Source organism: Ochotona curzoniae, unplaced genomic scaffold, assembly GCF_017591425.1.
Source record: "Ochotona curzoniae isolate NIBS_2020 unplaced genomic scaffold, NIBS_Ocur_1.0 contig_430, whole genome shotgun sequence".
Lineage (NCBI taxonomy): Eukaryota > Metazoa > Chordata > Mammalia > Lagomorpha > Ochotonidae > Ochotona > Ochotona curzoniae.
Window position 1 is genome coordinate 8,890,098 of NW_024466219.1, and position 13,558 is coordinate 8,903,655.

At 38.3% G+C, this 13,558-nt stretch overlaps 1 protein-coding gene across 1 annotated transcript in view; it reads left to right on the top strand.

Moving 5' to 3' along the window:
• The first annotated feature begins 458 nt into the window (after positions 1–458).
• LOC121160087 (complement factor H-like) overlaps positions 459–13,558 on the top strand; it is a 36,099-nt gene continuing 22,999 nt past the window's right edge. Inside the window, exons 1-6 of the mRNA XM_040985775.1 lie at positions 459–516; positions 6,277–6,471; positions 7,172–7,348; positions 10,963–11,145; positions 12,328–12,504; positions 13,257–13,433. Of these exons, the coding sequence (XP_040841709.1) occupies positions 459–516; positions 6,277–6,471; positions 7,172–7,348; positions 10,963–11,145; positions 12,328–12,504; positions 13,257–13,433 (967 nt within the window). The remainder of the gene's footprint in view (positions 517–6,276; positions 6,472–7,171; positions 7,349–10,962; positions 11,146–12,327; positions 12,505–13,256; positions 13,434–13,558) is intronic.

Genomic DNA, 13,558 nt, shown 5'->3' on the forward strand with positions numbered 1-13,558 from the left:
TAGTGAATCTTTTTAAAAGGAATTCATTAGTAGAACATTGATGCTATTGAAATATAATGAGAACTGGTATCAGCTCCTGGGACCTTTTTCAAACCTCTGGCTTCCATGTGAGGGAGAAGGTCATGGGTCTCTCCCAGATCAATGGGATCCAGCCTTGTGTACTCCAAATGCAGGGACACCGACCACAACATGGAAATTGAGCAGCTATCATTTGATCAAGCAAATATCAAGAATGTATCCAAGGTATTCATGAAAAGGCATTGATTGGACAATCTCTTGTTATTTCCCGTAAACTCCGTGAACTTTGATATTTACCAAAATTACTTCATCTAGCCAGTTTCCTGGTAGGACACTGACATTCAAAACTTGGGTCCATCTGCTAATGAAAGTAGGATTCCAAGCAACACCAACCCACTCCTGCAAGAGAATTTAAGTTTTATATGACTGGATTTTCCAACATGTTCACCTTAATCAATGTCATGCTCATGTTAGGTGTTCCTGCTGTCATTGGACAAGGTGAGTTGAAAGCAGCTTCATTTTCAAATGTATTGATAGGGGAGCATGATTGGGGTGTGTGTGTGTGTTTGTGTAGAAATAACTGGATGAGAATGTCTGAATGAAGGTTCATAATATAACTCAGCTGTATGATAATGCTTTCAATGCACATTTAGTAGGAAGAAAACAAAATGGAAAAATGGTGAAAATCAATGAAAGACACACCATATGTGATTTGGAGAGGAATTAAATTATGAAAATCTACATATATCAAATTTCAATTTGTTAAGGCACAGACAGACTGTAATTTTGCCTAGCCCTGAAATGTCTCTGAACTGAGAAAAATACCATCTCAAAACATTTAGACACATATAAGATGTTTGCAAAAGATTTCACTTTCAAATTTTGTGTATTTAATATTTTAAGTACCATTATAACGTCAGATGTAACATAAAGATTTAGGTGTCACTCAAGAACAAAAACCTTGTAAATAAAATGATGCAATACCCAGCACAATGACTCAGATTGCTAATGCTCCCCTTCAAGCATTCCTTGCATCCCATGTAGATGTTGATTTGTGTCCCAGCTGTACCACTTCTGCCCAAATCCCTTCTTTGTGCCTGGAAAGCAGTAGAAGACGGCCCAAAGCCTTGGGACCCTGTACATTCACAGGAGGCAGAAAGAAACTTCTGGTTCCTGGTCACTTGTGCCATCTTCAACTACTGTTTTCAGGTATATTAGCAGAGATTGGAAGTGGAGCAGCCCAGTCTCCAACTGGCACCCATACTGGTTGCATGCATCCGAGGTGGCGGCTTAACCAGCTAAACTATAGCACCGACATGGACTTTTTTTTTTTTCAAGAAAGGTGTGTTATCAATGTGAGTCAATCTGCTTATGATCTACATCAAAGAGTTGTAAAATCTAATATACTTTTAAGACCCTAAGCTACTCGGAAATTGGGCAGGAGAGCAGAGAATTCTTCCATCTCCTTAGAAGTTGTGAGGAACTCATGAAGTATGACCTATCAGGAACACAACAGGTAACTCCTAGAAAATAGATTCAAATCAGCATTAGACAATAGTAAAACTACAAAGTCATATGGGGGAATCAAGAGCGATCCTGACAACCTCATAACAGGAGGTCATATGCACAGAAGAGGCAGGGGGGGAACCCCTGAGTGGAGCAGGTGGACAGGAGGAGGCTTGTATCCAACCCTGAAGACTCTCAGATCCTCACCAAGGACACTCAGTATGGGCACCAAGGACTACATCCCACCTGCCAAGGAGACCATGGTGAATAGGAGTGCCTTCAGGGGCACTCCGAAGTCACCCACTCCTGCTTGACTCTACCACATGGGATGGAAGAAGCCCAAATCCTTCCTCACAGGATCCAAGGTCATTGGAACAACAGCCGGGTGCCCTGAGCATTCCGCGGAAACAGAAGAACAGTAAACTTCCTTCAAGACTACGGAGAAGAGCTTTCTCAGGTCCTTACTTAGTTCCAACTATGGATCCCCACACTCTCTTGCAATGACCATCAGGGTTGCTCTGGAGTCCCTCCAAAAAACAAGCAAGCAAACAATTAGAATAGATAGACAACAAGGAAAGCTTAGAATCAGACAGGAAACAGTCAGCGTGGACTCACACATACCTTACTAGGTAGGACACAGATTAGTTACTCCTCACTGGGGTATTGAGGATTTCTCTGCACACCCCTCCTGAAACTGTTCCGCACTTCAATTGTTGACATATGCCTTGTTAGAGTTATAAGCCAGTTTAGTTTATCCTAAAATCTGCCAAGTTCAGCAAAATTATGCTTCAACACTATAAACTGCTAAATACTAAAATGAGGATAGACATGAGACAGCTGAATAGTACTCTATAGCCATTTTAATGTGTATAGCAGCTAGTTCTGTGTATAAACTAAGATTCAAACGTCAATGAAGTAGTCACAGGATGTGGTTAAGAGCTTGCATTTTTTAGCATATTGGTTACCATGAGTACCATGGTACCATCAGTACCATGAGAATTAATTCCATAATGTTGTAAATTGTTGTCGATGTTATGTTGGGGCTTTTAATTGATCAGGATGATATTCTGCCAGCTCTGCTTTCAGACCAGAGATGGTCTCCCCAAGAAACCGTTGAATCTATCTGGACAATAAGATGCTGGACTCTATGCTTGGTATAGGTATGCAAAGAAAGAGTCTTGACTGAATTCGAACTGTAATACTCTAACAAGGTGGAGGAATCCATCATGGGGGGAGGGCTCGGGAAGGGGTTGGGGGAATCACAGAGCCTATGAAACTGTGTCACATAATGCAGTGTAATTAAAAAATAAATAAATAAATAAATAAGAAGGGTGTCAGGCATTCTGTTCAAACAAGTTATGATGCTTTCTTTGTTGTTGCTGCTGTAATCTTCATTTGGTGTCTTTTGACTGAACTATAAAATAATATCATCTCTAGCTGGGGACTTAATTGGCTGATTTCCTATGTGATAGTTTTAGAGATCTAAAACAATCAAGATTAACATAATAATGACCAACCAAATTCTAACATCACAGGATAACTTTATTCTAATTTGTTTACTTTAAGCCACACTTTAATGCAATTATAAACACAGACATTTGTAATTGTAAAACATGTTGACCAAAGTACTTACTCACTATTACATAATCCAATTGTTAGGTTCTAAAATACACTTAAAGTTGTTACAGTTCTTAATGTTGCTACACGCAGCTAATTCCAGCAGCCAAGTTCTCTTTTCATGATTAGTTTACCACTAGCCCAAATCCCAGACACGGTGTGATATTAGGAGGTCCTTTTTCCCAATGGGGTAGGATCAGGGACATGGACAGATGGGAGGGAAAGAAGAAGGGACATGTCTCCTACCATGGTGGCAGGATGGGGACTGGCAGCACAAGAGTAACCAACCATAAGGTACAGGGTAGAGGAGGCCACAGAGAGCCAGGAGAAGAGTGGAAAGAGAGAGGGAAGGAAAGGGCGGGGCTGTGTGAGCTGTGTGCCCCAAGGACCAGTGACTGAGGTTACCTGAGCCGCAGGGTGGTGGGAAGGGGCTGGGGGAGGCACTGGGAGAGACTGGGGAGCCGGATTCTCAGGTAAGGCGCCAGCTTACGTCTGATTGGTGGATAAGCAGAACTGGGTGAGTTTCACAAGCTGTGGGGAAGGGGAAGCAAGAAAGGGCACAGGGTCCAAGGTGGGATGTTCGAATCACTCCTCACACCGATTGATATATTAAAATAAAATGAAACAAAATGAAGTATTAATAAAAATAGAAATTCCGGCCATATACACAGGGAAGATCTTAAGGCTACACTCTCATGCTCAGTGAGGCCTTTTTTCAAAAGTAAGCATTCCTAAGGATGAAAATATCAACCTGTCAAAATGTTTAATTAGATTTATGATAATATATCCATTTCTTCATATTTCATTTATTCATATTTTATATATAAACAAAATGAATAACACAATTATGTGCATTGTTTTGAGCTCCCTGGGATTTCACTGTGGCACATACTGCAATGTGTTTAGCTGCTCCCAATCTACGTTCTGCCCCACAGGGATCCAGAGTCTCCCTTTTGGGTGGTTCTGGTATCTCTCTGGGGTTCTAGGGCACACCTCCAGCTGTGGGGTGCCCTCTGATCTTGAGTTGGTCCCTCAGCCTGGATCACTCCACAGCTGCTCTCTCTCTAGAGGCTCATTCCACAATGCCTTGCCCACCCTGTCCTGGGGATTGATCAGTTAGGGGCCCGTGGGCTTCATAGCAGTGCCTCCCTTCAGCGGTGTTTTGTCTTGTGGCTTTTCGCTTGCCACTGTCTCATGCAGAAGGTGCCTGTTCCCACCAGGAGTCTGCCTGTTCCTGTTCTCTTGATATCAATTTCGAATTCACTCAGATTTTGTCTGTCTGTGGAGATGCTTTTCTGTTGCTATCCTGTGTTCACCTTCCTCTTGGGTGGCTGGCTGCAACTTCAGATGTTTTCAGTAATTTCTCCTTGTGTTTCTTTTTTCCCTCAGTTGGTCCCCAGGGAGCTTCGTTCACCCAGCCCAGGGACTTTCTTTCTTTAACTCTTGATTCAACCCAATTTCGTCTGCGAGTTCTCTCTGCTCGCTCAGCTACACTTGCATACCCTGTTCAGCCATCTTTCCCCCTCTTAATTAATATTTATCTATGTATTTGAATGACAGAGAAAGAGAGAGAGAGAGAAAAAGAGAGAGAGACTAACAGAGCATGAGAAAGATCTTTCTCTACTTCACTCTTCAAATTGCTACAACTGTCAGAGCTGGGCTGCACTGGATAGGAAGCCAGGAACTTCCCCCACATCTCACAGTTGAGAGTGCAAGGAGCTCAAGCACTTGGAATTGCTTCCACTCTCCTGCCGGTTGCACTAATAGGGAGCTGGATCACAGAGCAGCCAGGACTCAAACAGGCACCAATAGTGCATGCTGGTGCTGAAGGCACAGCTTTACCTGTATGTAACAACACCAGTCCCTAAACCTCTGCTTTTTTTTTTTAAAGATTTATTTATTTTTATTACAAAGTCAGATATACAGAGTGGAGAAGAGACCGAGAGGAAGATCTTCCATCTGATGATTCACTCCCCAAGTGAGCGCAACGGGCCGATACTATGCTGATCCGAAGCCAGGAGCCTCTTCCGGGTCTCCCACGCGGGTGCAGGGTCCCAAATCTTTGGGCCGTCCTCGACTGTTTTCCCAGGCCACAGGCAGGGAGCTGGAAGGGAAGCGGGGCTGCCGGGGATAGAACCAGCGCCCATATGGGAACCCCGGGTGTGCAAGGCGAGGACCTTAACTACTGCACCATTGCGCCGGAACCTCCTACTTTGTTTTTATGATTTAAGTTTGATAGCCTATTTGGAGTCTTTTGTATTTTATATGATTTTTAGATTTCTTTTTCTAGCTTTGTGAAGAATGTCCTCAGCATTTTGATTGTGATCCAAATGAATGTGTAAAATGCTGCAAGAAATATGGGTGTTTTAACGACATTAATTTTACCAATCCCTTAATGTGAAAGATATTTCTCTTTGTGTCTCTGTCTGTTAGTATGTATTCTTCTAATTTTTTTCTTGATTTCATGTAACTTTCATTGTAGACATCCTTGTTTAAATTACCCCAGGCGTATCAGTTTTTTGGTAACTGTTACAAATCAGGCTGATCTTGCAAGTCAACCAAAGCATAATTGGGCATATAAAAATGCCGCTGATTTGTTGTTGTTGTTGTTGTTTAGTAGGCCCTTTATCACAGCAGGGTAGCAACAGGAGCAGGGGCGGAGGGGGAGAGAACTGCAAGGGACACATCTCCTGCCATTGTGACAGGATGGGGGCTGCCAGAGCAGGGAAAGGGACAAGATGGAGGAGGACAGGGGAGAGCCAGAACCAGGAGGAAGGAAGGGAAGAGAGAGGGGGAAGGAGAAGGGAGGGCCTGTGTGCTGGCGCCAGGGACTGGAGACGGAGATTGTCTAAGTCACAGGTAGTGCATTTTTCTGTACCAATTTGTTCTGAAAATTCTTGCTAGTTTCCCTGTCTTGTGATCAATAGATACAGTTATACATTCACTAGCAGAGACCCTTCACATGCCTCAGGCATCTGAATTCTGTGACCTGGCTGGTCCTAGAAACCTTAATACATGTGGATGTAATTGTGCTAGTAAGAGAATATAACAGGTTGATCAACAGATTCATCTCTGTTATGATTGTTCCATAAGGTAAAAGCTAATATCTGCTGTCTTTGTGTTTCTCATTGCAAGTGAAACCTTGTGATTTTCCACAAATAAATCATGGTCGTCTATATTATGAAGACAGATATAAACCATACTTCCCAGTATCCATAGGACAGCGTTATAGCTATTACTGTGACAACAACTTTATGACTGCTTCAAATTCATACTGGGATTACCTTTATTGCACCAAAGATGGATGGATACCACAAGTGCCATGCCTCAGTAAGTACATGTCTTACCTGTTCTGTGTGTGTGAATACTGCACAGAGTGCAGAAAGAAGAGCACATATGTGATTACAGCTGGGTGAACTTTTGCCTAATGCCAGTGGGTCACCTGCTTCCTGATTCAGAGTGTCTACCTGGAGTCCTGGTTCTGTTCACAGTTCCAGCTTCCTGTTTATGTGCATCTCTGGGTACAGGGGTGAATGGCTCAAGTAACTGGCTTCATATCACCCACGCAGCAGATCTGCGTTGTGTTTCCAGCTCCTGACTTCATTCTAGACCATCCGCAGTGCTTGCCTGTATTTGAAGAGTGAACCCGTAGATAAATCAGCATGCTATTTGTGTCTCTCTGCCTCCTCTTTCTCTCTCTAAGCTCTCATTTAAATAATTAGATTGATGAATATAAAAAATGAAACAAAGGAAGTATTCTTAACAGTTTTTCTATTATATAAAACTTTTTATAAAAATGACAAAGATTTTGGCAAGAATTTCTTTTATGTTTAATGTAATTTAAAAACAATTGACATATCACATGGAATATTGATTTTTTTCTCAACAAATAATTGGTAGTACCATAGTTTTTATTTATCACACTGTACTTTTGAATACATATGCTTTCTAATTTGAATCTAATTATGCCATTTTAACTTATGACTTTGACCAAATTAATATTCTTAATTTAAAATATTTTAATTCTCAGGAAAATGCACTTTATATTTTGTGGAAAATGGGAAATATTCACCTTGGGAAAGAACATATTGGCAGAATCAATCTGTAAATGTTGACTGTCATCGAGGATATAGTCTTCCAAATGGGCAGACCAACATTACATGTACAGAGGATGGCTGGTCCCCTCCTCCTAAATGCCTACGTGTCGGTAAGTGCACTGTCCTGAGACCCTTATGTGTTTGCCATTTCCTGATCACCTTCTCCATTAACGGTGGCCCAATGTTTATGTCATCTTCTTGGTTTGTTTTTAGGTATTTATTAGTGGTTACACAACCCTGCTTATCAGGTAGAAAAATTGATAATGCATTAGAAGGTTTCGGATACAATACTTACACAAAAGGTGTTACATAGTAGTTGTACATTAAGGGCTGGTGTTGTGGCAAAGTAGGCTACCTAGATGCTATCATCCGCATATGGATATGTGTTGAAGTCCTGGCTATTTCTTCTAACTTGATAATGTGCTTAAGAAATCAGCAGCACATGGTCTCGGTCCCTGGTCCCTTTAAACCATGCGGAAAAACTAAAGAAAGTTTCTGGTTCTGTATGGAGAGAGACTTCTTTATTCATCGATCTTTGTCTCCAGCTTTCACAAACTCTAGCTTTCAAAATACATAAAATGAATCTTTCAAAAAATACATACCTTCAAAATCACTCAAATTTTTAAAAATGGACATAGAATCATAATTTAAAATAGAAAATAAAACAATCATAGCAAAAAAAGACATTTGTGTATTTATGTACTTTTTCCTGGACTGCTTCTCTGGCATGCATCACTAGAGTAACTGGTTTTTGGGACACGATGCACATTCTGCTTTGCACAGCCTCCTGTCATGCCTGTACCAGTACAGCCATGATAAGGCTTATTTGTCTACTGTCTACTGTTCCTTTGTGGTTCTTAACTGCTCTTGAGGGATTTCCCAGTATAAAGCTATGAAGTGTTTATGCCTATAAACTGTTCTACCTTTGTGGTGTAAATGCATATTTCTTATTACATGGGTCTAAGGTGAGTAGGTCAATGGAAGTTAATGAAATCTATGAAATAGAGTTTGACGATTTCCTAAGATTACCTGTTTGAGGGTTTTGTAAATGTGCTTCTTTCTTTGGCTTGTATTTTTGCTTTGATGAATATTATAATAGAAGTTTTCTACCTTATTATGAAACTACAAGTATTTTTAGAATTACCCTATTTCTTCTAAAGCAATATTTCTCTTCAAGAGAAAATTGCTTTTCATTTTTAAAAAGATATGCTATCTTTCTTTTTCATGTATTCAATGCATTTGGGAATATCTTAATGCAAGATAATAATCATAATTTTTTTCTAATAAAATGGGAAATTCAACATTTCCCAGTTTCTGTAATGTGCCTTTCAAATGTGTCAAAACAATTACTTAATAATTATTGTTTTGAACATTGTGTTTTACTCTATCTGTAAATCATTTTCCAAAAGTTTTATCTTAATTACTATAGATTTATATATATATTCATTTATATGTATATCTAGCTACTAATGACCTTTTACCCTAATTTGCTATCAGTCTCTGTGAGAGGATATGTGTCTGTGATCTCTGTATATTTTTAAACATCTTATCAAAATCTCGTTAAATAGCCCTATTTACATTTCCACTCTAGTTATATTCAATATCTAGCATATTTCAGAAAAACTTCACAGTTATATGATATTGAGCATTTCTATTCATAAATGTAGTCAGTTTCTAACGTTTCAAACTTTTGTTTGAATGCATGCTTATCAATTACCTTCTATCACCCAATTTTGGTGATAAAGAAGCTTTAGTTTTTCAACTCTCTCTTCTGGTTAGTATTCCATCATTTTTTTGAGTCCTAGTAAAGGATTAATACTGTTACCCATGCTTTAAACTTGGAATGAGGTTTCATTTGGTAAGTTTTAAATTTTTATTCATACCAAGAGTATTTCACTTATAACCATTTCATTTCATCCATTCCCTCTTTTTTTTGAATAACTATTTATTTTTATTTTTTTAAGTTTTAGTTATTTGTTTTAATTGTTATTAACATTGTATTATGTGATACAGTTTTATAGGCACTGGGCTTCCCCCTACTCCTCCCACAACCCTCCCCCCATAGTGGAATCCTCCACCTTGCTGCATAACCACAGTTCAAGTTCAGTTGAGATTCCTTCATTGCAAGCATATACCTAGCATAAAGTCCAGCATCTTATTGTCCAGATAAGTTCAGTGGCTTCTTGGGGAGACCTTCTCTGGTCTGAAGGTAGAGCTAACAGAGTAAAATTCCGGTCAGTTAAAAGCCCCAACAAATCATCAGCATCAATATACAATGTTATGGAATTAATTGACATAGTATTGAGTAAACAATATGTTAAAAATAATGCAAGTTCCATTCTTCGAAACATCTGGGTTGAGACAGTATCAATGACAGGTTCAAAAAGTAGCAAACAACCAAACAAAAATTACAGGTTAAATCAAGGCAAACATGTGGTATCTAACCTTTTGGGATTCGCTCATTTCCCTTCAATTATAGTTTCCAGTTGGATCCATTCCCTCTTAATCCATCCTCCTCAGCACTATTTTTCTCTGCTTCTACACTTAATTTTTTATGTTTTTTTTTCTGACTGTGTTTTTTTGCTTATTTGGCTTGCTTCTCTGAAACATGATTTCCCTCATAAGTCCACATCTCTCTGACCTTCAGTTTTGCATTCTTGCATATTTATGTTGAATTTTGGTTTCACAGTTTCTCTAAAGCAACTCAATCAAGTTTCATATTTCATTTATTTGGGAGCTGATAAGTCAGACACTGTTTTGTTTTCTTTCTCTCTTTTCTTTTCTTCATTTTTTTCTCTTTCCTTCTGAACTTCTTCCCTCTCTCTCTCCCTCTCTGTACTTCCTTCTTACCTTTATATCATTCCTTCTTCCTTCCTACCCTCCCTGCTTCCTGCCTTTCCTTTCTTCCTTCCTCTGCCTCTGTCCTTTATTTCCTTCCTTTCTTTCTCTCTTCCCTTCTCTCCCTCACTTCCTCTCACACAGCTTCCTTCCTTCTTTCGTTGCTCCTCCATCTCTTCCTCCCTTTCTCCCTTCCCTCCTTTCCTTCTCTCTCCCTTCATTCTCTTCCTCCCTCCTGCCTTCTTGCCTTATGTCCTTCCCTCTTCCTTGTTTCTTCTTTAGTCCTTCCTTCCATCATTCCTTCCCTCTTATTCATTTATTCCCTCGTTGCTTCCTTCTTTCTTTCTAATCTAAAGGCAGGAGCCTCTTCCGGGCCTCCAAAGCAGGTGCAGGGTCCCAAAGCTTTGGGCCGTCCTCGACTGCTTTCCCAGGCCACAGGCAGGGAGCTGGATGGGAAGCGGGGCTGCCGGGTTTAGAACTGGTGCCCATATGGAATCCCGGGCGTGCAAGGTGAGGACCTTAACCACTGCGCCATTGCGCCAGGCCCAGCATTTCAAATTCTTAGAGACAAAGTCGTGTCAATTAGCTTGGCATACTCTTGAGCCATTAATTTATTGGAAATTATTTTCTTGGAAAGGATTATGAGTATTTAAAACCTGTTACGTTACCCAAAAGAAAAAAAAATGTCCTGTATCTTGAGAGACTTTGAGCAGCTATATTTGGAAACTTGTAGCTTATTTTCTTGAGCACAAGAACTTGAATAATCATGCTTAACCCAGACTTCTATTTATAACTCCCTGTTTTTATGAATCTTTTCATGCTAATAAAGTCTTTATATAAGTGTAATCTAACACGTCATTATCTTTTCCTCATTCTTCACTTTTAGAAACATGTTCAAAAGCAGATGTGGAAGTGGAGAATGGCTTTTTTTCTGAATCTGATTGGACATACACCTTAAACAGAAGAACAGAATATAGGTGTAATCCAGGATATGTAACCACAGATGGCAAAACATCTGGATCACTTACGTGTCTACAGAGTGGATGGTCCCATCAACCCACTTGCATTAGTAAGTAATGTGGGTGTTAGTGTCCATTATCCTGTTGAAGTAGAGAAGGTTGCTTTAGTTTTGTTGGTCATTAAGGTATATTAATGAGATTTGTATAAAAATAAAATATTTTATGTAAAGATAAAAATTTCAGCTAAATGTATATATATATATATATATTCTTCTGTTTAATGTTAAGTAACAAGGTTGGAATATTGACGTCATAGTCATGTTTCTTTTCTGTCATTTGAAATCATACTTAGTTTAGGAAAGGGTTAGGGAGCTTACACATTTCTGGTGTAAACACACTTTATTTACATTTGAGGCCTTTGTAAATGTTAAATGTGCCTTTATTTGGTGGACATCGTTTTTACGCCAAAATCTTTCTCCTCTAGACATGAAAAGAATCTACCAGTAGTATGTGTCCATATATAGAACCCCAGAAATATCTAACATTTATTGTTACTGCTTAATAATAAAATGTAGATACATTTCTAAATAAATTAAATTCAAAGAATATGAATATATTGCATACTTAAGTTATATAAATATTTTATATTCACATTTTATTCATAAACATATTTATTATAGTTACATTATAAATATATTATGATATATTATATCTAAACATATTTATAAAATACTTTTATTAGTGAGAAACAGAAATTTTACAATAAGGTCATTTTTTTCTTGCTTTGAAAGATTTCTCACCCGTTTATTCAAATGTGAAGGATATCTTTCAATGAGTGTATGATTCAGTTAAATGTATTTATTACTAAGTCATGCAAGGATATTTTTGAAATGATATTAATCATGATGTTATTGAAATGGAAAATAAACCCATGCTCACTGTTTTAACATTTTTTGTAATTTATAATGCTTATGATACCTTTATAAAGTTATGATCATAATCAGTATGAAACTTCCCTTTTATGGTACTCTAAGTTAAATCAGTCTTTAATTCAGTAATGATTTCCTCTTTTAACCATGGCATAATGACTGACTGCTTCTTTACACCAAACATGCTACTCTGATGTTGCAATTTCTTAGCAATTATACTGACCTGTTCATCACTAGCATTATTATCACACTAGTCTTTGATAATCTGTGAACAGCTCTTACTGAATAATAAAGCCTTTGTTCTTCTGAGAAATGTTCCTTAGATGACATCAAAAATAAAATACTGTATTTGCTCTGCATCAGAATCTTGTGATAGGCCCCTGTTTGAGAATTCCAGAACCCAAAACAATGCTGTGTGGTATAAGATTGGTGACATGTTGGAATATGAGTGCTGGGATGGCTATGAAAATGAAAATGGAGACACCAAAGGTGTTATAGAATGTGGTGACAATGGTTGGATTCATTTACCCACATGCTATGGTGAGTACTGAGTTTTCAGTATTTTTTTTTGTTTGTTTCAGAACAAAAATAAATTTGAATGTTTGCCATTTTTTAAAAAAAGAGTGAATGTCTCGTTGATCTTTTTAATTTAAGGAACAAAGGTTAAGTTAAAATAGGTAATTTTGATTTTTGGTAGACTGTGGGAAGACGGTACTTTGAAGCCCCAAAATCAATCATCTACCATCAAAATGCCACTTAAAATTAATGTATCTTATAAACTATAGCAATTACTGGTTTGTGATAGCAGTAGAACTGCATTATTATACTAAGTGTAATTTTCAAATAATTTAAACCTGAGCATCAATTACTAACATAATCGGTTACAATTTTCTCTGGTATTATACTTCTGAGTTTCTTCTTTCTATCATAAACCTTGAGTGTTAATTTCCTGGGTTTTCCAGGGTAATTCTTCATTTTTTTTCTATGGCAAATTGTGTGGATAATGTCAAGAATCTCTTTTACATTTGACACTAAGTTTTCTATTTTCCAGGATTAAGAAAAAATAAAATGACCTCATGTGAGGCATTTCTAACTAGAGATATAACACTTCTCAGAATCCAGTGTGGATGTGGATAGTGCATGAAACCTCACCGGTAACAGATTTTTAAAGAAGAAAGCGATTACCTGAATACATCCATTACCAACTAGCTGCTCATGTTCACACGGCACATTTAAAACTTAGCTGAGCAAAGATTCCTGTTAACTTGATTTTGTGTTTTGCTTGATTTTAGAAAGAGAGTGCAACATTCCACAAATAGAAAACAATTTAATTGGTAATCCCAGGAATGAAAAATTCAAAGTTGGAGATGTGCTAAAATTCTCCTGCAGATCAGGATTTACCAGAGTTGGACCAGATTCTATACAGTGTTATGACTTTGGATGGTCCCCTGATGTCCCGACATGTAAAGGTGATTATTTCACAATTGCTAAAATAAGAAGTCAGATTTTGAATATGCTGATTTCTCTGTCATACTTTTTGGGAGCTTCCAGTATATCTAAAAGCTTATGAAATAACTCAGTGCTCTACTTGTGA